The sequence below is a fragment of the Mesocricetus auratus genome, unplaced genomic scaffold, assembly GCF_017639785.1.
Source record: "Mesocricetus auratus isolate SY011 unplaced genomic scaffold, BCM_Maur_2.0 Super-Scaffold_100676, whole genome shotgun sequence".
Classification (NCBI taxonomy): Eukaryota; Metazoa; Chordata; class Mammalia; order Rodentia; family Cricetidae; genus Mesocricetus; species Mesocricetus auratus.
In genome coordinates this window covers 107,811,489-107,837,685 of record NW_024429266.1, presented here as the reverse complement: position 1 = coordinate 107,837,685, position 26,197 = coordinate 107,811,489, and the positions used below count along the sequence as shown (strand labels likewise).

General features: G+C 48.5%; 1 protein-coding gene across 4 annotated transcripts in view; it reads right to left on the bottom strand.

Annotated features, from left to right (window-relative positions):
• Positions 1-2,286: 2,286 nt before the first annotated feature.
• The window catches only part of Actr3b (actin related protein 3B), an 88,301-nt gene continuing 64,390 nt past the window's right edge, over positions 2,287-26,197 (bottom strand). For all 4 annotated transcript variants that reach the window (XM_013123749.3, XM_005084208.4, XM_021235416.2 and 1 more), the window contains 5 exons: positions 24,583-24,756; positions 23,402-23,494; positions 5,296-5,421; positions 4,066-4,149; positions 2,287-3,149 (listed from right to left, as the gene is read on the bottom strand). In XM_013123749.3, the coding sequence (XP_012979203.1) occupies positions 3,054-3,149; positions 4,066-4,149; positions 5,296-5,421; positions 23,402-23,494; positions 24,583-24,756 (573 nt within the window). In that variant the 3' untranslated portion in view covers positions 2,287-3,053. The remainder of the gene's footprint in view (positions 3,150-4,065; positions 4,150-5,295; positions 5,422-23,401; positions 23,495-24,582; positions 24,757-26,197) is intronic.

Sequence of the window (26,197 nt, the reverse complement as noted above, 5' to 3'; positions counted from 1 at the left end):
GCCTTCCCGCAAGGGGTGTCTAAGCAGGGTGGCCCACTACAGAAGAGATTAAGGTAATCCCCAGGAGAGGGTCATTACCAAAGCCTGAATCCTGCCCCACCCAGTGCTGAACCCAGATGCAGCCCTCACTCCCCACAATGCTCCCCACTGTGACCATCTACATGATGGGAGCACACTGAGGGTCCTCACTGGAGCTGAAGGGTAAGGAGCTGAAGGGATGCCTTGAGCCTCTGAGAGCAGCAGCTAAACACAGCTTCCTGAGTAGCTATCCCACCTGAAACTGCACTAATACACCGCAGCATCTGATTCATACATGCAGACAGTAACCTGACTTAAATCATCCTTGGACTTTCTCACACTCCCAATTTTGTTCTTTGTTTCAGACTAGCGACATGGCCGGTCACACTCCATTGTGAAGCCTGGCAGCAGCAGTAAACTGAAGTCCAGGCACGGATGCCACCATGAAGGCAGACACCATTCTTCCGTGTGCCATGCTGACAGCATGGCTCAAAGGAGTTTCATGTGTACCATGTCTGCACAGTGCCCGCGTGTGTTGTCAACAGTCTGTTACAAAGCTGGCTTTGTGTTCGGCAGTTTTGCCTACGCATAGGCTCATGTGATTATGATGGCTACACCCGAAGAGGCTCAGCTTAGCTACGACGTTCAGCAGGTGCGGTAAACACCCTCGCTACGACGTTCAGCAGGTGCGGTAAACACCCTCGCTACGACGTTCAGCAGGTGCGGTAAACACCCTCGCTACGACGTTCAGCAGGTGCGGTAAACACCCTCGCTACGACGTTCAGCAGGTTCGGTAAACACCCTCGCTACGACGTTCAGCAGGTGCAGTAAACACCCTCGCTACGACGTTCAGCAGGTGCAGTAAACACCCTCGATGTTCAGTTCTCGATGAGCTCCCCGGTACACAGCCATACCATAAGCCACAACACATCTCTGTTTGTGTATGAACACGTATATATTTTTATACGTATATATTGGGTTTTGCTACTGTTTTTAATTTTGAAAGTATTTTATTAGCAGTATATATGTGTATGCACATAAGCATATGTACCACAGCATAAAGGTAGAAGTCAGAGGACAACCCTGGGGTCTCAGTTCTCTCCCTCCACCATGAGTGATGGAAACCAAACTCGGGTTGTCAGAGCTTTTACACAGTGAGCCATCTCATAGGCCAAGTGAGGGTCTTTGCTATGTATGTATCCTGGCTGACCTAAAACCCACTGTGTAGACCAGGCAGACCTCAAACTTGTAGTGACCCTCCTCCCTCTGCTTTATAAATGCTGAGACTATAAGCCTACTAATACTACCATGCTGGTGTGTGTGTGTGTGTGTGTGTATGTGTGTGCGTGTGTATGTGTTCATGTGTGCACACGTGCACGGGCACAGACTAGCAAGCAAAGTGGATGATGTGTATATTAACTTAATAAACATTCATTGAGTATTTAAAATTATAGAGTTCAATTTAGAGTAATTATAATTACACTATGATAAAAGTTGCATGAGGGGCCAGTGAAACGGCTCAGCAGGTAAAGGCACTTGCTTTGGAAACCTAGAGACCTGAGTTCAATCCCTGGACCCACACAGGGTGAAAGGGAGGACTGACTCTAAAAGTTTGTCCTCTCTCTGCCCTCCACATGTGAACCTCGGCACCTGTACCCACACGTCACCCACCAGGCACACATACAGTAATGATAAATGTTTTAAGCTACTCACAGTACCTGAATGTAGTCTCTCTGCTTATCAGAATTTTCCACTGAATATTCTCAGACTTGGGATGGCCACGAGTAACTGAAGATAAAGGAGGCTACAGAGCTCAAACTCACTTCCCAATGTAAATAGTAAAACCAAACAGCCACAAAGGGAAGTCTCAGAGTAAATCACACCTCACAACTTGGAGGCTACAATGGCGATTTTTAAGGTAACAAGAATTATGTGGAAAGGGAGCACACTGGATTCTCCTATCCTACATCTGAGTGAGGGGGTGACTCAGCAGATGCCAGAGAAACACTGAAAGCTTTCCCAGGAAGGGAGCCTGGACAGCCCGCGGACATCCTCACCCCACCCAAAGACATCAATCAGGTCATCTACCTACTCTAGGGGAGAGAGTGTCATCACTTTTAAAATATTCTACACACACACACACACACACACACACACACACGCACGCACGCACACAGTATCGATCATCAAATCCTCTGCAGACCTATAACCTAACCCAAGGGTCTCTGAATGGATGGAGGAGCCAGAAGACACCACAAGGAGCAGTTATAAAGATGCTAGCAGCTTTTATTACAACAGTGCAGATAGTATTTCATCCATCGCTCAGCAACATTAACCCATCATCTTCTGCAAAACAGCCCAGAGAGGTCAGACACATCTGCAGCAACTCTCACACTACACTGGTTAGTGTCCAGAGTTCATATCATCCCAATGACATGTGATCACTTCCCAGCAGACATGTGGCACAAAGCCTGCTGTTCTGTTTGCCTGTACACACATCAGAACATGCCTCACAATTAAACACTTCACTACAGAACTCTGTGACATCCAGACTTACTCATGCTTAGTATCAGCCGGTTATACCAAATACCATAAAATACAAAATGATAGGAAATATAAACATCAATTTGTATTTCAAGTTTATAACATTTTATTTACAAAAATAGGCTGGGAAGGCCAGGGGTCCGTCCCACATTCTTTCCTGGAGAAACCACTTGGCATCACGTGTTCCTTTAGTAGTTTCTAGGGTTGCAATGAACTCCTTCGGAGCTGGGCTTGTCAACTAGAAGCTCGGATGGAAAGGAGAGAAAGTGGGAGGGGAATGAGGGGGGACAACGGGAGGAGCAGGGCCACGAACAGTCACGGGATAAATGGCTTTACTGGAAAGACTGCGCCCGGCCCCACCCACCGGTGATGAGAGCAGGCTGCTCACACACCAATGCCACACTGCTATGTACAGGAGCCGGGCTGCTCTGGGTTCTGAAGGACACTTATTCCCAACATGACACTGTCAGACAGTAGCTCCAAGGCAGACACTAGGACATCACTCCGAAGACGGGGTTGTGGCGGCAGATGCTGGGGCCATATTCCTCGTAGTCCTTCTTGGTGTGACAGACCTGGAAGAACTCCGGCTGCAGGAGGAGTGGCGGGAGGGAGAAGATGAGCAGGAGGGAAGAGGAAACCACTGAGCAAAGGGGAGGGGCTATCCTCATCCAGAGGTCCCTCTGCAACCACCGTCCTAACCCTGACCTGGGTGAATGAATGCCAGGCAGAAGTTCATTTCACTTTTTAAAATTCACTCAGCAATTCCCAGCACTGGAAAACAACAAATTGACGCAGTTTCCACTTATTAGGATCAAATATTTGTTAACCTGAACTAAAAATAGCTGCTAACAAACTCAAGGGGGAAATATTAATAAGTAAGAATCACTTGGAAAGGACCCAAGGAGGGGCTGGAGAGGTGGCTTGGTTGGTACATGCTTGTCACATAAGCATGAGACCCTGAGCTCACCCACGCACTCTACGGAAAGTCAGGTGTGGCAGTGTACACCTCTAATACTAGTGCTGGGGAAACAGAGACGGGAGGAGCCCTGGAGATCCCTGGTCAAGTCAGTCTGGGCTAATTGGTGAGCCAGGTCCTAGTGAGAACTCTGTCTCAAAAAAAAATTGCAAAGGTGATTGAAGAAGACATCCAACGTTGACCTCTGGCTTCCTCACACAATTTGCACACTTGTGCATGTACACACACACACATGCACACGCACACGCGCACACACACACACACACACACGAAAGCCAGGATGCTCTGAATTACTTTTAGATTTCACACACCCATGTTTTTCTGTAGCCCACCATTAGCAGGGTGCTTGTAAATGAGATATACAATTTAAATGGTAACTAAAACATTTTTTACATGGAACAGAATTAATTTTGTCTGCTTAAAGCCACACAAACAGAATACATGCTGTTTAATTTTCATAGACAGGGTTTATCCAAACTCAACAGAGACACACAGATGACAACAGAACAGTCTAGAAAGGGACTTACAGTTGAGGCCAGCATGGAGCCTCCAAACCACACGGCGTAGCGCTGCATGTGGTGTGTTATCACCTGCACCTCCACAGGCTTAGGCTGCAAAAGAAAGCAACTGCATTTAGTCTGCACAGTACAGCCCATCGGCCCAGCTGTCAGGCGATGGGCAGTGTCCTCCTCCAGTGACAGCCTCAGCCACACTGCAGTGCCAGCCCCAGGAAAGGAAGTGCTCTGCCTGGCTGAGATGGCTTAGCAAGGTCAATAACAGAGTGAACCCCCAACACTACAACAAAACACAATGCAACAGGTACCCTCACAGCAGAGGACTCTTTGCTCTCACTCCCCTCCCAATGCCCATCTCAAGGAGATGCCCAGGTGGCATTCCAGCGCCCAGGAGCTGTGACAGACACAGCCTAGCATGGAGCAGTTGTCTCACTTTAATGAGAACATTTCTTCACCATAAATTAATCGTCTCTGTAGCACCTGGTCACACACACACATACACACACACATACACACACACTCGTGCATGCGTATGTATATATATACACACACACACACTCGTGCATGCATATGTATATATATACACACACACATACACACACACTCGTGCATGTGTATGTATATATATACACACACACACATACACACACACTCGTGCATGTGTATGTATATATATACACACACACATACACACACACTCGTGCATGTGTATGTATATATATATACACACACACACACTCGTGCATGTGTATGTATATATATACACACACACATACACACACACTCGTGCATGTGTATGTATATATATACACACACACACATACACACACACACTCGTGCATGTGTATGTATACACACACACATACACACACACACACTCGTGCATGTGTATGAATATATATACACATACACACTCGTGCATGTGTATGTATACACACACACTCGTGCATGTGTATGTATATATATACACACACACACATACACACACACCCACTCGTGCATGTGTATGTATATATATACACATACACACATACACACCCACTCGTGCATATGTATGTATACACACACACTCGTGCATGTGTATGTATATATACACACACACACACACACACACACTCATGCCTGATCTTGCAAAGGAGGATACGAGTGACCTTAAAGACATCCTCCAGTGAATGCAGGCATCGCACCCCAGCTGTCCCGCTTGCCGTGTTGGGGGACAGCGGCCTGCACACAGCCCCCTACCTTTATCCTGCCCCCACTGAGCTCTTCACTCAGCTTTAACCGGGCGTCCACCACTCTCTTCAAGTCTCTCTGTAGACGACGCCCGAAATCTCTGAACATTGTGGAGCCTCCAGAAAGAACAACGTTCTGAAAGACAAACGCGGATGGTAAGCAGTCTTGGGTGAGACCAAGCTGCCTGTGATGGTCCAGGACTTGCTCCACAGCGGGCCTGCTGGTGTGACTAGCCCCCGTTTCTCCCAGTCTCCCAGAGCTACCAGTGACTACCCCCCCCAGGCCCTTCCCTGAAGTCCGCAGTGGCAACGCGAATTCCTGGAAAGGCACTGTGTCTGCGGACACTGAGTAGAGCTGTGGTGACACGGGGAGGTTGGAATGAGCAGAGACGAGTCACCTATCCCAGGCCAGCTCAGCCCTCTGAAGAGCCAGCCATTCCTTGCCCACCTCGGTGCCAAAACTACCATCCTGTGACTAAAGCTAAAAACATTTTGTAATCTACTAACTTAGAAGACCCCCTAGCTTCCACCAAACCAAGACAGTCATCAGACAGCATCCGAGGGAGACCTATAGAAAAGTTTCCCCCCACAACTAACCAATGGGTCGAACTCCTGGAGTACAATTGAAGTGAGGGAGGAGCGATAATATGAACAAAGGAGTCAAGACCACGATAGAGAAACCTACAGAATCAGCTGACCCCAGCTAGTGAGAGATCGCTAACTCAGGCCTGATAAATGGGGAACCTGCATAAGACCGAACTAGATTCCTTTAATATAGGTGACAATGGTGTGACTGGGACAATATATGAGGTCACTGGCAGTGGGTCCAAGATGTAACTCTAATGCACAAACTGACTTATTGGAGCCCATTCTGTATGGAGAGATACCTTGCTCAGCCTAGACACAGGGGCGTGGGGGTGGAGAGGTGCCTTGGTCCTGCCTCAAGGAGATGATGGGACAGACTTAGTAGACTTCCTAGGGGACGCCTTACCCTCTCCATGGAGCAGAAGGGAGGGGGGAGTGGAGGTGTGGGAGGAGTGGAGGGATGGGGAACTGGGATTGGAATGTAAAAAATAAACTAATAGTAAAAAAGAAAAAAAAACTAAAAAAGAAAAGGTTTCCCCATCTCCCTGTATCTACTTCTCTGATATACCCACTACTGTATGTTTTAAACTTGCCTTGATTTATTACTTTCTTTGTTCTGTAAAACTATGAAGCAGCTTTCATGTTGGAACATGAATTTAGATAACCTACATCTGCATTTCTGGATCATAGTCACTCCTATTGGGCTCCAGAATAAAGACTTATTTCCTTTAAGGTAAGAGCTGTATTTTTTCATCTCCAAGCAGAATCTTTCTGAGATGCCTTCCTGCTTCCTCAGAGACCTATAAAAAGGGGCCTCCAGTCCTGCTTCATGGGCAAGTTCTACCATGCCATCTGTCTGTGGAGCTGAGGCCTGACCGCCTGAGTCCCCACCATGCCTGACTGTCTACCGTGGTCTCACTACTATGTCCCCCTGATTCCCTCACCTGGGACCTTCCACTAGCCAAAAGTCACGGGTTCTATTTTTCCTAACGAGCATGCCACCAGCCACTCCCCTTGGTAATCCACCGCTGTAAGCAACTGAAAACACATAGCTACTCGCGCCTGCACGCTCCTCCCCACACCGCCCATCTCTGCCCCAGGGAGAACCCTCAGGAGAGCCAAGAATCCAGGAAAGCTACACTAACTGACACATAGGCTCCTGACACATCACTAGCATTGATTTTCAACTGTTTTGCCTTAAGAGCCAACCAGGCCTTCCTTCCGTTCATACTGGAACCCCCTCAGAGGGGCGATGTGGAAGAAAGCTTACTGAAACCACTGGAGAAACATTTTCAAATGCGCCCTCCCTCTGCCACAGCCCACGAGCACTCCAGCCTCTTCCATGTGAGTGCGTCTGACATTTGATGGGTGAGGAAGGGCGAGAATCATTAAGCCGTCCGGCTGTTACAATGAAAGATAACAGTTCTATTCTCTCAGGCTACAGAATATTATTTAGGACAATGAAAGTGAAATTGCCCTCATTTAACTTTCTGACAGAAAATATCATTTGAGAAAACTATAAAGAAAATAAAAATCATCCTTCAAGAATCCACGAGTCCCCAAACTTGCCTTCTGGGATGCCTTGTGTAGTTGCAGAACATCTGCCGCCAGGCACTTCCTCAGCCAGCAAACCTCTTACAGGTTTACGGGAGGCCCAAGCCAGGGAGCCCAAAGTCTGGTGGGTCTGTTCTGCTCAGTGCTGCCCTTTGCCAGTGAGAGTCCGCCAAGCTGAGGGCCGCAGGATTGGCAGGGCAGGCAGTAGAGTAAGAAGAGCCATGTGAAGCCACCTCAGATCTGGTCAGAAGCCTTGGAGCCTATTCCAGTTCCAACCTGAGTATTTGTAGAGATTTCCCCTCTAATAATCCACCTGTAGACTTGGGAAAGCCTACAAGAAGCCCTCACTGTTCCAGGACCTAAGCTGAGGACCTTCAGGGACAACACGCGACAGGCCATGACACAGCTGAGCCACAAGGCCATGAGAAACCACAGCTGAGTAGCCACTGTCGTCTCCAGACAGAAGTCTTTGGGAGGCTCCTGGAGGGCGCCTGCAGGTCAGATAGGAAGCGTTCTGAGGCGAACTTCCAGAGCTCCCCAGTAGGGAGAGGCTCTCCAAGGCCACACCCTGACCAGCCCTGGAGTTTTCCCCAGTTTCAACAGGAGAACCACATTAAGCCAGTGGTCCCTTTCTCGTGGAACCCAACTATTAACAGGCGTGTTGGACAAAGCCAAGCGGAAGTGTGCCATCTGTCCCCGCTATCACCTGGTACCGAGAGCCTGGTGAGTGGGGGAAAGCGGCAGCTGCTGACCGCTTTCTTAGGCCGGGCATCTAAGTCCTCACTACCCAGACGCCAGCCCTACTAAGCACCGGCCTCTTTCCTGGTGACTGGTTACATCTAGACCTCCAGGTCAGTGTCAGGACCATGCTGTCATCTTCTGTTGCCATGTGGGGAAACCCTTGGGACAAAGTGTGACTGTCAGAGACCAGACTCATCAGCAGTTATGCCACTTGTCAACAGCATTCATGTGTCAAATGTCCCCAGAAGGCGAGTCAAGTAGCAACGTTAAAGAATGAGTGTGTTCTGACCCAGCTCCTCTCAGACACGCCCCCCCCGCATTGCTGTTCACTGTTAGGAAGACTTTAAAAGTGTTCTTGGCATTCGTGTCCCCGGGAAAAGCCTCAAGCGTCCACTGGCTCCTCTCCCTAACAGACATAAGCCAGTTATTCCTAGAGCAACAGATGCTGGATTCTGTCCAATTAAGAATTAACTGAGGGCTGCAGATGGACAAGGATGGAGTGTGGGTTGACTGCGGGTTTCTAAGGGTGCTCTGGATGGTTTTCTACCTTATCTTCTTTTCTGACCACTATAAATAAAAGCTTCTTGAAACCTTTCAGGCGCGGATTGCTACAGCCTGTCAGAATCCTGGGGCCATGGACATAGCTCCTGGGGAGCCTGGGCCCTGCTAGGCTCTTGCTTGCTCACCTCTTCGGGGAGAGAGGACACCTCCGTGCCAGGTGCTTTTGTGGTTGTCACAGAAAGTCATTATTCCTGCACACGACAGTCAAAGCAAGGCACCGCATTAGATTCCAACACCGACGCACAAGAGCACCTAGCAAAGACTTCCCTGCCCTGACCTCAAACGGTGGGTCCTGTCCCTGTGAAAGAATGAGATGGCATGGAGTATGCCCAGTCCTCTTCCTACCATCCCAGACACTGCAGGAGACCTCTCATGGGCTCAGGACTCTTCTGATGCTAAGCAGGCCACTAAGAATTAGAAGTTAACTAGCCTTAACTCTCAGAAGTCAAGGCATTCACTAAGCCCTATCCTGGTCTCAGAAAATACTTGGCGAATGTTGAGAATATGGACAGAAGGACAGGATGGTGAAAAAGGTAGATGGGACAGAAACGAGGACACCCATGCACAGAATGTATCATGTGTAAATGTGTGTGCGGACATTACAGCACCAGTGACACTCAGGAAAGCGAAGCCCCCGGGAAAAGCAAACAGAAGGCGATGACAGCAGTGTGTCACCCAGGAAGGGCCCTGTTTCTGAGAGTCCACGGACGTCCTGACTCTGCTGAGTCCTCTCAGGTTCCCACCCTGTGAGCAAGCCATCTGGATCAGGCAGCCCTGCAGGCTTGTCTTGAGTTGACTTTGTTGAGGCAGAAAACTGATCAAACACAGAATGGGACTTAAACTGCAAATCAGCTCACGTTAAAGGTCACGGCGCAGCAGTTCTGTGCATATGGCCTGGTAATAATACCAACAGTTCATCTCCATCAAGCTAGTGATCCGCAAGACACTGAAGTAGATGAGACTGATCATTAGCAAGCTTCTGACAGGCAGCTTGCCCAACACAAGTCTAGCTTCAGAGACAGACCATAATACAGCACATCATCACAGTGACAACTCACGCCTACAATAGCCATTCATTTTTTTCAAGGAAATGTCTTTTCTGGGGCTGGGGTGTTACTCAGGGAAGAGAACCTGCCTTAGCATGCATAAGGTCCAGGAGCTCAACCACAACAAAAATAACAAGATTTCTATTTGCTTTTTTTTTTTTTTAAAAAGTCACTGTTAACAGCTATTTTAGTGCATTAAAAGACTACATTCCCAGAAAAGGGCAGATATTAAGCAGCGAGTTACTATAATGACCTCTGTTGCCCCTCCAGTGTTCTGTTGTGTAGCTCCTGTTTCAGAGACTATAGGCATGTGCTACGTGAGTCTGTTACACCGTTTTGCATTTGAAAACATTTTCTATTTAGAAATAACATCAAGCTAGCACAAGTGCCCTGTGGCGCAGGCGGATCTCCATGAACACTGGGTCAGCCGTGTTCTCTCCTGCACCACTCCCTTCTTTTAACCCCTGAGATCATCGCATTTCCTCCTAAACACCTCAGATGTATTCTTACTGGAAGTGCGACCACCATGCAGCTGCCATCTTCATGGATGCATCCGTAAATCTCTTCCTGTCCTGCCCTGATCCTGTGCCTTTTCTCAGCTTTTACCGCACCCTCCCTGCCAGTCCACGATCCAGGCCAGTTTTCACAATTACGTGGCATGTCTCTGCAATGGATTTCTTAGAAAATAATTCACTAGGGCATAAGATAAATGTCCACCAGAATACTTCTGAAGTGCTTTAAGTTCTTAGGTGGCCTCTCAAGGTGGAACATGCCGGGTCCATCTGGCTTCTCTGCAGTTTCAGAGAGGAAGCATGACACAGAGGCTACACACAGCACTTGTGTACACATCATGCAGGCACCTCACTGGGAAAGAGCAGCCTCTCCAGGCAAACAGTGTGGGAATCCGCATCGTCCGCACATCCACGCTCATCTTCCATCGGACACGCAAGTTAACTCGGAACAGACCGCAGACCTAGATACAGGGGCTGACGACAGAATTTCTAAAACTAATTAATGATATATAAAATGATGTATAAAGCTTTAAGACCTGCCTGAGGGTAAATTAAATATTTAGATAGTACATCGAAAGAAAAAAATAGAAACAAAAAATAAATTGAACCTCACTAATTCAACATTTCTGTTCTTGTGCAAAATAAGTAACTAAAAAAACTAAGACAATCCAGAGGCTAGGGGAAAATCCGCAACACACGCACCTGACTGAACATAGAAAGAACATTTACAACCCAGTAATAAGCTAATCAGTAAAACATGGGTTGAAGATCAAACATTCAGGCTCCTCAGCAGAGGCCCTCCTGGCATAGCCTGGGGTTTGCTCCTTAAGCCCTTCCCACATTACCTGAGGACACAGAGTCCCTTGCTGACTACTTTTGTGTCAACTTGACACAGGCTAGAGTCATTAGGAGCAGGGGACCTCCACTGAGGAAGTGCCCCGACCAGACTGGCCTGTGGACAAACCTATCGTGCATTTACTTGGTTGATTATTGATGTGGGAGAGCCTAGCTGGCTGTGGGTGGTGCCACCTGGGCTGGTGGTTCTGGGTGCTGTATGCAGGCTGAGCAAGCCATGGGGTACAAGCCAGTGAACAGCACTCCTCTCTGGCCTCGGCTTCCGCTCCTGGTGAGGGGGTGTGACCAGACAGTTGTAAGATGAGGAGATGGAGGAGATGGAGGAGATGGTGGAGATGGAGGAGATGGTGGAGATGGAGGAGATGGTGGAGATGGAGGAGATGGAGGAGATGAAGGAGATGGAGGAGATGGTGGAGATGGTGGACATGGTGGAGATGATGGAGATGATGGAGATGGAGGAGATGGAAGAGATGGTGGAGATGGTGGAGGAGATGGTGGAGATGGAGGAGATGGAGGAGATGGTGGAGATGGTGGAAACAGAGCCTCTCAAGAAACTTTCCTTGGGAGCCAGAACTCCATGTGTGTCCCTCTGAAGGGAACCTGACAGAAAACAAGTGTCCTTCATTAGACAATCAGTACATTTCATGGGTACCAGTACTGCCTATAGCAATCATCTAAAAAGTAGTTTTCCTATACCCAGCTACTCCCACACACCCACTTAACATTGTCATTGATGACTGGATGAACTCAAAGGCCCAGTGAGGTGGGAAGCCATCTTAGAAAGCAAGTTCTCAAATTAGAACCTTCCAACTCAAAAGCACTGGAAACAGAGACTCCCATCCAGGTTAGAGCATACCCGGAAATGTAACACAGTAAAGAAAAATGTGATCTAAGTATAGAAAAACACCAAACACCTAAACCTAGGGAAAAGTCAGTACTGAAACAGACTTCACTAAAGTGATGTTTTTTAAAAGTTTTGATTTGTTAATTCCTTATAATACTGTGCTTATAATACTGTGCAGGATACAGAATATAAATGTCAGGACACATCACCCGCCTAATTATATTTCAGGGCAGTCAGAAAAGTCCAGCAATACTGATAATCAGGGACTGCAGAGTGATTTTGTTTTTTTGTTTGTTTGTTTTGGTTTGGTTTGGTTTGGTTTGGTTTTACAAGACAGGGTTTCTCTGTATTGTTTTGGAGGCTGTCGGTCCAGCCCAGCCTCGAACTCACAGAGATCCGCCTGCCTCTGCCTCCTGAGTGCTGGGATTAAAGGCGTGCACCACCACCGCCCGGTTTTGTTTTTAATGGATGTTTTTGGAGCATCTCACGTTCCTAACTTGAACACTCATTTTAAATGAGCAATAATGACCTTTGCCCCCACTACAGTGTCTAAACTTCCTATGATGCAGTAGGTTTTTACACCCTAATGCTTCATCCCCTGCCCAAGCGGCTCTGGCTCCCCCTACAGAGCCCCTTTATTTAGTGTGAGGGTGTCAAGTATTCATGAAACCCACTAGATTTTTTTTCCAGTGCCATTCTGCAATTACCTCCCTGCCAGAAAGTCTCCATTTGAAGTTATATTTGCACATGGAAAGGTCCCTTCTCTCTGCTGGTAGATAATGCCAGGGCACCACATTAGACACACACATACAACCTGTCAGTCACCTGAAGCTTAAGTCAGAAAGATTTAAAATAAAATCTGTACCACCAGCAAGTTCATTTGTCAATTTCTAATGTGGTCTGGGGGTGCGGCTCTCTGAAAGGGGGGCTGGCCTAGTGCAAGGCAGTAAGTCCCACCTCCAACCTGTTCGAAAAAGTTAACACAACATCAAAAATAGCCAAACTGTCCACTCCTGTTGTAAGGTCAGTGAATCTCAAGCTTGAGGCACTCCTAATTCAGTTTGATGGGTACACAGCGCCACCTGTGAGCCATCGTGTGTAACTACATGCATAATGTTAATGGCTCATGCGGGATCTGGTGCAATCCCAGCTACTCAGAAGGCTGAGGGAAGAGGACTGAAAGCAAGATCTGCCTGGGCCAAGAGCAAGTCCAAGGTCACCCTTAGCAGCCTAGTGGGACCTTGTGTCAAAACACAAATGTTAAGGGGCTGAGAATGTAGCTCTGTGGTGCATTCGCCTAGCATATACAAGGCCCTAGGTTCAGTGCCCAGCACAGGAGAAAAGGGGGACGCTTGCAGAGCATGTGGGGTTCCGTCGGTTCCACTCCCTTTCGTGAAGGAAAAGGGACACAGAGAGGGGTGGCCTCTGCTCTTGAAGTTTAGATATCACAGCAGCTACAGGTTCAGATGACAGCTAAGGTACAAAGTCTGAGCAACAGTGTGTGACACCAACCACGTCCCTGGTGAAACCCACGCAAACGTTCAGGGCTGGCTGTTACCACCCAGTGACAACCAGTGCAGGGGTCACCCACTGCATCCCGTCGGCCTCCGTGCAACTCCCCTCTCAGAGCTCCTTCTGCGGGGACAGTGTCGCCTGGCAGGTCCAGGGACAGTTACTTTCCAGGGTTCCCTCTGAGACTCTCTTGGTTTCTAGGGTGAATTTTGTATGTCAACTTGCACACTACCACACCTGGTGCCTGAACCAAGCATGAGCCCAGGCACTGCCAACCTAAGTGGCATGCTGCGGCAGGTGAGGACCCAGTCAGCTGAAGGCCAGAGGAGCGGTGTGCTACGGTGGCCCCAGATGGGATTCTATCCCTGCGTGCAGTGGCTGTGCCTGCCTGAGTTCCCAGCCCGCTCTACAAACTCCAGGCTCGGCAGCTCCACTGTTCACACACACCAATCCTCACAGGGGACAGTAACTTCACTGTGGGGGAGAAGCAGGGGGAGACCGGAGGGAAGGAAGGAAAAGGAAGAGAGAGAACAGAGGTGGGGGAGGGGAGGAAGGGGAAGAGCAGTGCTGCTTAGACCACTGCACACATCCTTCCCAAAATCCTCCGTGGCCCTCAGGACAAACTCAGTCTAAATTCACGCAAAGTCAGGTCTTTCCTGAGTCAGAGCCAGCACACAGTGTGACTCACCGTTCTCCCCCAGGCCCCGCCCTCTGCACACCTCAGGCCCCTTGCTCACTTCCATGTTTAAATATCAGGTCCAGGGATGCTGAATCCCTTCCCACCCACAACACACTCTACTCCTGACCCTGCAAACAGATTCTCCTTCTTCAAGATTTGTTTTATGTCCTCAGTTAAGTGTATGTGTGCATCTCTGTGCAGGGGTCAGGAGAGGGCACTGGAACCCGGAGCTGGGGTACAAGCTGTTGTGAGCAAGTGTTTTGGGTCCTGTGCAAGAATGGTGCGTGCTCTTAGTAAACCCTCTCTCTAGGCCCAATGGATTGTTTTTGTTAGGTTTTGCTTTCGTTTTTTTCCAAGACAGGTTCTCTGTGTAGCTCTGACAGTCCTGGAACTTGCTCTGAAGATCAGGCTGGCTTTGAACTCAAAGATCCACCTGCCTCTGTCTTCCAAGTGCTGGGATTAAAGGTGTGTGCCACAAACCGTTCTGCCAAATGGATTGTTTTTATTTCCCTGTGCTACCCTCCCTGTTCTGAGCAGGTCACACCATCCAGCAGGACTCTGATCTGAGCTGTCCCACAGCGTAGCCCTTGGTTCAATATTGCTATTTATACTTTATACTTTTAATGCTTTCTTGTTGCAAAATGTTTGAAAGATGCAATACCCACATGTGGCCGGTGGCACTGGCCTGGATGCCACAGCTGCAGACATCCACCGTGGTGCAACAGTCGGAGAATACAAGCTGCAAGAATCCCCTGGTATACCATGTCCAACCTGAGCTCCCACAAATCACCATGCCCACCCATGCAGTTGCATGTCTGCATCCTGAGTTCCTATGCTGGGCCTGGAAAGTAGCCAACAGATGTCCCTCAGTAGGGGCATTATGACCATCTTCATCTTATCACTGCAATAAGAATCCCTGGACTCAGTAAGCAGTGACGAGTTGTCTGTGAGGCTTCCCCTGGCACTAAGACAAAGATAAATCTTATCGTTCTAGAGTGCATTAGCAGGAGGCATAGGTAAAATTTATGGTTAAATAGTGTAAAGTGAGTTTGAAAGTTCTGGTACTGTTCAAACCCACGACCCTACCCAAATCTAAACAACCACTGTCCCATCTGCTCCCATCTTAGACCGCATATGACCCCCATTATTGAAGGGTAGGGAAGGAAAAGGATAAAAACGCCACTGGTAGACACGTTTTCTAATTATCTGCTTCAACTATCAGAACGAGTCAACATTAACAAATCATGTACACAGCTCCTTTACTTTGCCCCATGCTGTTATGATTTAAAAGGCACTAAGATAATTACTATAATAGACTTGTGACTCAAGCCACTAGTTACAGAAAGACCAAATGTGAGCATATCAAGATGTGGTCACATATTCTTGACAATAGAACAAATAGTCTATTCCAGCTTTCAACACAGGGCCAAAGCAGGGTGACAGATATCCCCTTACTGCCACCTCCTCCAGCCCCTGCTGCACCCCAGGCTTCGGGAAGGGTGGATTCCTCTAGATTCTCACTTTATGCTCAGGGTCCTACGCCAAGCTGGCGTCTCCCACGCCAGCTCCACAGGCCAGGTCTGACTGGCTCAGAAGGTGCCTTCTCAAAGCCTGTCTTGATCCCCTCTAATTAAATGCAATATGCTCATCCCTTGATTATCATAATTGCATGATTCATTTTAATGACATTTAGCTTGTAGTGGTTCCCTTCGTTATTTCAGTATTTTCAGTTTTTTGATCAATTGCTGAAGGCACGAACACCACTACATACATATTAAACCTCCTTAAATTAACAATAAGCAGCAGATATCCAAGACACTTCACAAACTGGAGGAAAAGACAACCCATTTAATGAGAGAGCAATTTTAACTGCTCCACCTTCAGGCAGAGCAGACAAACTACTAAATACCAGATAATCCGAGAAAGAACTAGCTGCTGATGGAAATGCTTTGAGGTGCCTACCTCCACCCTAGCCCAGGCTCTGCTACATGAGGATCTGTGGGGCAGGGTGCAGGCTGATGCCTAATGATGAGGTAGACTGGGCATGGGAATTTGCGGAGAGTAGATCTTAAGCGTCCCAATCCATGCACACACCGGAAGCTACTCGAGGTGGGGAGTAAATCAGTGAACTTAACTTGGCAGGTTTCTACAACAGACACATACATCAAATCAACCTGGCCACACCTTAAACATACACAGTTTTTAAGTCAATCACACCTCAATAGAGATGAGTGAACTATGGGGGCCCACAGAAGTGGCTCCATTCCATCTAGACGTAAGGTCATAGAGTTCAAACTTACTCTTGCTTCTTCGAGGTTAAATCCACAGTATGTTTGGCCTAAGGTGTGGCTATTGTGTGTCTTGACTTGACAACAGAATTTTTGGCCTAAGGAGTAACTAATGGATGTTTTACCTTAACAACAGGATATTTGGATTAGGGTGTGGTTACTTGATGTTTGGGGTATTGAGAAGGTTCTTTGTATCATGGTAAGGAAGTCTTTTGCCTCCCCCCATTTTGATTGGGGTTTATAAGAGCTTTGAGTAATAAACTTGGGGCTGATCCTGGTATTCACTGGGTACCCTCCTGACTCTATCTCTTGTCTAATTCTTTCCTCAATTCACACTCCTTACAAGCATGAACAGGATAAATCGGCTAGACCAAGATGGTGAACAGTCCAAATTTTCAGAGCCATCTTTTATTCTTACCATTTTTTTCTTCTTGCCTGAGAGGCTGGGCAAGATGTTGGCTGGAAGGCCAGGAAGTCTCAGGTCTTCCAGCAATCTAACGTGAGCCTCTAGTTACTCAGTAGAGCACAATAAAGCCCTGCAGGTCATCAAGAGGAGGAAAACATAACAGCCTTGGCCCTGCAGGTCATCAAGAGGAGGAAAGCATAACAGCCTTGGCCCTGCAGGTCATCAAGATTGTGAAGGAGGAAAACATAACAGCCTTGGCCCTGCAGGTCTAGATTACTCAAGGAAGAAGAAGGCTCCACACAAGAAGAAAGATAATGCCCTCTGGTGCCAAACAGGGTACCATGGCGCTTGCTCCAAACTCCTTCCCAGGAGCTCTCTGTGGTTCCCCTTCTTGTCATTATGTCCACCATCACTGTCTAGAGCAGTGGCTCTCAACCTTCCTAGTGCTACGACCCTTTAGTACCGTTCCTCATGCTGTGCTGACCCCAACCATAACATTATTATAGTTACTACTTCATGACTGTAACTTTGTTGATGATATGAATCTTAATGGAAATAGCTGTGTTTTCCAATGGTCTGAGGCCACCCCTGTGAAAGGGTCATTCGACCCCCAAAGGGGTCTCCACCCACAGATGGGGGACAGCTGGTCTACATAAAGCTCTAAAACTGGAGGGACAACACACGTGAGGATGATTCCTGGGAGAGGGCATCTTACCATCTAGATAATCAACCATCAGGGTCCAGCAGATGTGTTATTTCCCCTTTTCTAATCTGAGTTTCCCTGGACCTAGGCCATGTGCTCCTATCATTCTGACCCACTGACTGCTGCCTCAGAGTGAAAGGGGCCTGGGTCACCGGCAAGAATGGGTCTAACATTGGTCACGGAGAAGGGAAGTGCCTGGGAACAAGAATAAAAGAGAGGAGGCGTCCCCTACAGACACCCGCAGGCTTTGGCTATGCACAGAGAGACATCCATGTGTGACACAGATTACGCAGTGTGTTTCCTTACCTGTTTGGTTTAGATGCTCACGCACCTATCATCTGTACATTTAGCCACTGTGAAACAGAGGTGGAAGGATATTTTTCATTGCAAGCTTCTGTCCACACTCAGGAGAAGGAGCTAGGAAAGGACCCCAAAGCAGAGCAGGCCCTGCCACAGGGTAAAGCAAGATAGGGAAACATGGTTGTTCCATGATGCTGGTTCCAAAGAATGTTTCTTCCATCCCACATAGTGTCAGCCCATATGGGCAAAGGACCGACCACTTCCAAATACGCAGTAATGCTGCCTCAGCAACCTGCAGCTCTGTCTGGGCAGTGCCGGCCAAAGCTGCACACCTGGAGTGCCAGAAGCCCAGCCACTGCGATTCCATGGAGGCTTCTCTAGACACAGCCCTGGCTGGCTGGTGAGCTAACCACACGCCTGTACACACAGCCACCGGGAATGAAGTCCCACCTAACTCTCAAATGCGTAGAGAGCACTACAGTTAGGAACCAGTGACTCGACTGTCTACAGCAAGCTGCCTGCCTGGTTTTTGTAAACAACGTTTTGTGGGATCCAACCTCTTCTAGAGGTGCCCATATTGCCTACAGCCGCACTGGCAGAATGGGGTAAATGCAACAGAGACCATATGGCTTTTGCAAAGCCAAAAAGATTTCCCATCTGGCCCTTTACAGAAGAAGTTGGCCAACTCCTGGCTTGAGATTGCCACAGAGAAAGAACCCTCCCTAACGGCTGCACCTGGTGGGTTAGCACATAGAAAGTGGGCATCTGTAAGTCTCAGTATTTAACTCCAGCTTACTCATGACACCCTGGCTTTGAAAAGCAGTCCCTTTCTTAGTGGCTGTAGTAGCAGCTGTGGTGCCCACCAAACACTGCCAGAGAGAGAGAAGTGACCAAAGGGTTGCCTATCTGCAGCTGCAACCAAGGAGTGACAGCTTCCTGAAGGAGCCACAAGATGATGTCAACCCACTTAGGGTCGGCCCACAGTGGGCACTGCCACGAGAAGGACAAAAATCTCCACAGCTGAGCCCTGAGGTTCCTTTCCCACACCACAATCTGGTCCGCACCAGTGAATGTCTCCGGAGACACAGCAGAGGACGTCTCATGTGACTCCGCCCTTCTCCTGCAGAGTTCAACTCCATGATAAATGTCAAGAAGTGTGGCCAATTCCACCGTGCCCAGCCTTCCCAGCTCTCAGTAGGACTTGAATTCTAAATCAATCCCAAGGCTACAGTAACAACTGGCAGCCCCATACTTACCTTCCTACCCACTACTACTGTGATAACTCGATTTTCTGTCAACTAGCCTAAGCTAAAGTTATTTGGGAAGAGAGAACTTTGACTGAGAAAATGTTCCCCACCAGATTGGCCTGTGGGCAAGCCTATGGTACATTTCCTTGGCTGGTTGGTATGGGAGGTGGTGCCGTCCCTGGGCTGGTGTCCTGGATGCTGTAAGAAAGCAGGCTGAGCAAGCCATGAGGAGCAAGCCAGTGAGCAGCACCCCTCCATGGCCTCCGCGTCAGCTCCTGCCGCCAGGTTCCTGCCCTGAGCACCTGCCCTGGCTTCCCTTCACGACAGACTGTGGTTGGGACACATAGGGCAAATAAACTCTTCACTCTTCAGTTGTTTCTGATCATGGTGTTCATCACAGCAATAGAAACCATGGCTAAGAAACCAGCTGCATATTTACGCACACAAGTGCAGCTGATAGTGCTCTAGCTACTGGCACAGGCTGGGCTGTCGGCCAAGGAGTGGCTATCCTAGGGAGAAACAGACAGGGCTTCCTTCACACCACCTCTTCTGTGATGCGCACTGTGACAAAGTGGGATAGGCCTAGGTTTTCCAAGATACAGGGCACTGGCTCAAAATCCAACCTTGCCATTTAGCAGTTAACATGGATCTCCCAAATGCACACAAGTTCAAAGACACAGCGTACTATAGACTCCCTGCATGCAGAAGCCTCACTAACACAGAGATGCACGGATGGGCCTTGGGCCAGGGGCCGGTAATTCAAGGGCTTGTCTCAGTTTGTCTGTGACATGGGGACAGAAACAGCAGCCCTTACAGGCAGTGGCCATAGGCAACGGCTTAATGTAGTTCTTAAGTATATACACACTGATGCGTCACAGCTATTTACTAGTTGATTTAAGGCTTGTATTAATAATGTAATTTCAAGAACAATCTGTCCGGGGGCGGGGGGGGGGGAGAAGAAGCTCAGGGTTGCTGCTGAACAGCAACAGGACCTGGAAAGCAGCAAGACACAAAAACTCAGACTGTGCACTTAGAATCATGTGGTTACTCTCAGCACAGGACTAACGAAAACCGACACTTTTAAAACTAGTGAGTGCTATGCACATAATTTGGCAATCAGGGAGCTAAGGCAAAGGCTGCAAGTTCAGGGCCAACCGAGGCCACACAGCAGCACCCTGTAAATGAAAACAAGGGAATGCAAATAACTGTATTAAAATATATATATATATATATAGTTAATCAGTGAGCTACTTATCCAGTCCTTACTCAGAGTCTCTTCTGAGACCATGCTTCTACTGCAGTCCCCCATCAATCCTGACCCTAACCACAATGGCCTCTGCTCTCACTCCTGTAAGTAAATGACCCACAGAAAACAGCTGGCTTGTACACCTGCCGCTACCCGAGATAATTACAGTAGACGGCCAATACCCGCTTCCACTCTTCATTACCCAGTCACTGCTGCTCTAGGACATGGTGGTGCACTTCCACAATCCCAATTCTCAGGGGGCTGGGGTGGGAGAGCTGCAAGTCCAAGGCTAGCACATTGCAAAACCAAAGGCTGAGGACATAGCTCACCATACAAGTGCTCCAGAGAGCGAGAGAGACAGAAACTCTAAAGAGACATGCACGCTAATTAGCAGCTCATCCTGTGTCCTGCTGTCAGGGTACCACCATTAGTGTGAGGCTTTGGCATCCTTGCTGTACCTCAGCACTCACAGTTAGGACAGAACTACAGACAGAACTGTAAACGGGGATCACCTCTACACAGCTCTGGAGGGGCTAAAGGGTAGTTAACCTGCCATGTCTAGAAAGCAGATGCAAGCCGGGTTTGGTGGCTTACACTGTCATCCCAGCGCTTGAGGGCTGAGACAGGATGGTCCTCCTGAATTTGAAGCCTAACTGAATTACACAGTGAGTTCCAGGTCAGTCTAACATATAGTATGAGACCCTGCCTGTCAAAAAAAAAAATCTAAAGAGCCAGGTGGTGGTGGCACGCACCTTTAATCCCAGCACTGGGGAGGCAGAGGCAGGAGGGTCTCTGTGAGTGCGAGGCCAGCCTGATCTACAGAGCGAGTTCCAGGACAGCCTTCAAAGCCACAGAGAAACCCTGTCCCGAAAAACAAAAGACAAAAACAAGCCGGGTGTTGGTGGCACACACCTTTAATCTCAGCACTGGGGAGGCAGAAGCAGGCGGATCTCTGTGAGTTCGAGACCAGCCTGGTCTACAGAGCGAGTTCCAGGACAGGCTCCAAAGCCACAGAGGAAACCCTGTCTCTAAACAAAAATCAAAAGAAAAAAAAAGCAGAAGGAAATTTAAAGTGGACTCTCTAGAGCAGTGGTGGGGAGGAGGGGGTTAGGTCAAAGCAGAACATCCCTGCAGAAGACACCCTGGCCAATACTCACTTCCTCCTCCTCCTCACAGCCCACTTGCCTTCCCACCAGAACCCTGACTCCAACATCAAACCCACCCCAGGCCCTCATCTGCTGGGCCAGCCACACCCTGTACACCACCAACTGTATGCACAGGACCTAGAGCACCTACAGAGGTCATGTGCTTCCTTGTCTTGCTAGTTTATAAAGCTTTCATGAGTTCAGGGTTAGCACACTCTGCAGTGTTACTTAATAACTGAGTAATTCCAAAATGGAAAGAGCATCCCAGCTACAAACCAGACTAAAAGGAGGTTCGTGCAGGTGAGTGCTGCTTTATTCAAGCTACCTTTAGTTTGAATCAATGAGATTAAGAAACTGAAAAATCCCCTAATAAACACAAGACCTACATACAAGGTCCCTGAGTCCCCCCCCCTGCTTTACACTTTTCCATAAAGCACAGGGTCACCATGCTTTAAGGGCTGGTCCCCATGACCTCCAAGGCCACCTCTGCCTCAAGGCCTGTCAAATCCATTGAGATAAGCGGGCTGCATTAGTACAGTCCCATTCCGCAGAGCTGACTCACTTTGCCTACAATTATACAGTGTACATTCCTAGCCTTCTCTAACAAGACCACACAGACACACAGACACACAGACACACACACACACACACACACACACACACACACACACACACGCACGCACACACACACGCAGGTGAAACTGAAGAGAGGCACGGGGAGCATATGCCGTCCTAATTAAACACCAGTCTATTCAGCTTATCTTTCCTGGCGCTTCTTATTTGAGGAGGGCAACTTGGGGCATGAAACAAATAAAAATAGGATCATAATTTGTTTTTACCCATAAAGAGTTACCTGTGGGAAAATGCTCCACATAAAAATAATGTTAACTATAAAGTCGCCAACAATTTTAAGGCAGAAAGAGGAAAAGGCAGAAGTTGACTGTGAGTCTGTCGCAGAGATCTTTAACTGTTTGGTATACAGCTTCGGGGCTGTGAAGTACATTCGTGTGAGCTGCACGTCAGTGGCGGGTTTCGTACCAGAGACTTTTTCTTGGGAGTGGGGTGCTTTCCCTCATTCTTCGAGACGGTGTGTGGTATCTACTGTGGAATGCAGCAGTAGTTACTGCATTGCGACTAAGAACCGTTCTCTGTTTAAAATGCGGTGTCCAAGGGGGCAGAGTGTAGTATGGAATCATGAAGCTGAGTGCCAAAGGCTTGACGCTCACATGCAAATGTCAGCTGAAGATGAAGGAGGGATTTCTGCTCCTGCTAACTGGCTGTCGGCAATATTCCCGTTTATGTATGATTATTAGAGTTCCCTCATTTCAAGCTTTACAGTTCCAGACAAAGAATTCTGAAAAAATATATTCCAAGTGCACATTTGACCTGATGGTCCCACTGCCATGCCAGCTCAGCACTGACCCTAAATGCCCGGGGATGAATAAGAGCGGTTCCCAGATAGCCTGAAGGGGGCGCACCTTCCTCTTTCAATCAGTACGTGTGGCTCAGACTGTCTTAACTTCAAATCCAGTTTGCCAGATGAAAAGAAAAACTGCTCAAGCCAGACGTGTCTGTGTCTCACAGGCCTGAAACCCCAGTGCTAGGGAGGTGGAGGCAGGAGAGCCTCAAGTTCTAAGCCCTGGGCAGCCTGAAGAAAAAGGGCAAGAGGGAGCGTGAGGAAGGAGGGTGAGAGTTTTGAAAATCCCTCGGTTGGCGGTGCCATATTCCCAAACATTCCACTCCTCTCCTCCCTGAGTAAAAGTGCTCAGGGACACCACTGCAGCAGTCCCAGGAGCAGGCAGAACAGGGATGAAGGCAGGCCTCGTGGGTAGCTATAACTACGGCCTTCAGTGTGGGAATGAGGTTGGGCATCTCACCCAAGCAGCTTATACCTTGTACAGCGGCCGTCGCACATCTATGGGACAGTTCTGTATGACTTCATCAACGACATCCGAGATGGACTCCATAAAGTCTGGGTTGGCAAACTAAATTTTACATAAATACAAAAGAAACATTAAACGTTAGGACTTTTATGTTTAGTTAGGTGTGTAGGTGTGTGTCTGAGTGCGGGTTTTGTGCGCGTGAGTATAGTGTGCACAGAAGAGAGCATTATCTCTCTGTATCCTCTGGAGCAGGCCGTTGTGAGCCACCACACATGGAGGCTGGGACTGACCTGGGATCCTCTGCAAGAGCGGTCCATGCTGTGAACACGTCTCGGGACCCCTCAAACTCATTTCTTTGAAGGTAACTTACACATATACACCTCACTAGGACAGAGAGCCCACTACGTGGAAACGAAAGGATGTCAAAGGAATGCCACCTGACTGAGCACGTGTGTGTGGAGTGACGGGAACACGAAATGGGTGAGGTTAGAGACGGCCAGGCAGCCCTGCCGAGGAGAACCCTGCACCTCACGCCAGTCAGAGAAGGCAAAGGGCGCATGCACCTGCTGCATGGCATGCAGTGATGACTGCACCTGTGGGAATTAGTGACACAGGAGAGTGAGCCAGGCTGCCAGGGGAAAGCGTGCTCAGAGCAAAACAGTCCCGCTGAATAAACAAACTCCTCCGGATTCAACAGCACAGGTAAACAATTGAAGCATGACAACGTCAGCAACAAATACACTTCAAATCCCAGCTCAGGTTCAACAGTCTCAGAGGAAGGGGGCGACATCTAGTCAGTCACTGGTTTGCGATGGACAGACACAGGCTGGATAGACTGTCTGAATCCCACTTCCATGCAGGGGCCAGGGCAAAACAGCCCTAGGGATCTGCGGCTTATGTGACCACCGGCCCCCTGAGGCCAGCTTCAAATCCATTTTCTTCTGTTGCTTTTCAAAGCTCTTCCTCATCTCAAGGAAGACAGCCCAGCCTTAGCTGTTAAAGCAGGTGCGTCTACGGCAAGGCAAACCAGGCGGCCCACTCCCGGGGGCCCACAGTGAGGCAGCTCGCTCCCTGCACCCATCCACTGAGAACGGCTCTCGGTGCGCACTGGGGGCAGCATCGCTCCACACACACTAGGGGGCAGCATCGCTCCACACACACCGTACTCTGCAGGGAGAGACAGCTCTTACCTCAGGGTGGAAGAAGATTTCCGGTCCCAGGAACCTTTCATAACCAACATCTATAATGAACTTTTTCTGGTTGATCGCATTGATCCCCGTGTACTGTTTGATCCACTTCCGGGGATCCACATCATACTTAGCGAATTCTTTGACAATATCGGGGCAAATGTAACAGTACTTCTCCTGTGTATACACAAAGAGATATCACCGAGCATTAATAAGCGCCAGTGTCTCTGCCCTCTGACAATACACAGGAGCCCACACATTACAGACACCTGAAGATACACCTCCGGCTACACTGTAACCTGTGTGGCTAGAATGTCAAGCTCCTATCTGGTTGTCTTTGGACTCAGACACGACCACATTTGAACAGGTAAGTCTGCTTTCTCTGCAACTTGGTTATTCCTCACTACCATGTTTCCCCTAATTTTGTTGCCATATTGTCCAAAATAATATCTATCTGTAAGCATCAACACCTTGTCCCCACCCGGGCTTTGCACGCTCCCTACGGCCCACGCCTGGATCAGTGAACTAAGCTTGGCCCACTCTAAAGTACCGTAACCAACCGTGTGTGTGTGTGTGTGTGTGTGTGTGTGTGTGTGTGTGTGTGTGTGTGTGTGTGTGTGTGTGTGTGTGTGCTACACAGGGAGTGCTCTCCAGCCTCTTGCTAGATGTCTGCTTGCAGAGGGATCCCCTGAGCCTGAGAATGTACCTTGCTGGTACTTGATCAACACTGGAGATACAATGAAATACTTAGATCCCTGTCAGAAACAACCTAGCTGAGAGTCATGCACTAGGCAACTGAAATAAGCAAACGACATGATATAAGATGGCAGTTCCTACAGAATAAGAGCAGAATCAGGCAGGAACACTAGGGTTACCAATAGATGGCTGCCATCAAGAAAGGAAAACCCTTGGGAATATTTTAGCCTACAGAGAATGTCTTGGGACACCTTTGGGAGCCTCACCCCAATGGAGAAGGGCCAGCTGTTCTCTTCTGCTTCAGCACTGATCTCCCTAACCCTGGAAAGCCCAGGCCCAGGAGGCAGGGGTTGGCGGCACCCTTTCTGTAGGAACCTGTCCAGTATCTGTCCCACCCCAAAGGGATTGTTTTCAACGAGTATCAGACAAATTTGGGAATCCTGTCTTGTACTTCCTTCCATTCAAAGGGCCTGAGGAGATGCTCAGCTGAGGGGAAAACAGCAGGGGCTTGACCCTCCCCCACCCCTAACTGCCCGGTACCCCTCAGTCTCAGATTCGTCTCTAGATCCAAACAGGATCCTCCCTCCTCCCCCCTCTCTATACAACAATCAGATCCAAACAGGATCCTCCCTCCCCCTCCTCCTCTCTATACAACAATCAGATCCAAACAGGATCCTCCCTCCCCCTCCTCTCTATACAACAATCAATCAGCCTTGGGCTCTTAAGAATCCTTGCACTTTGGGTTTTCTTTAATGTGTTTTGGTTTTGTGGCTGAAAAGAAAAGTTCCTTTAAAAGGGTCTGTAACTGCTGTACCCAGAGCAATGCCAAGTTGGTTCGGGGAGAACAGGCACTCTAAATAACGACCAAAGAGCCGCTTTGGTTCTTTTGCTACTAAATGCTAAAATTTCCTGTCACTGTTCT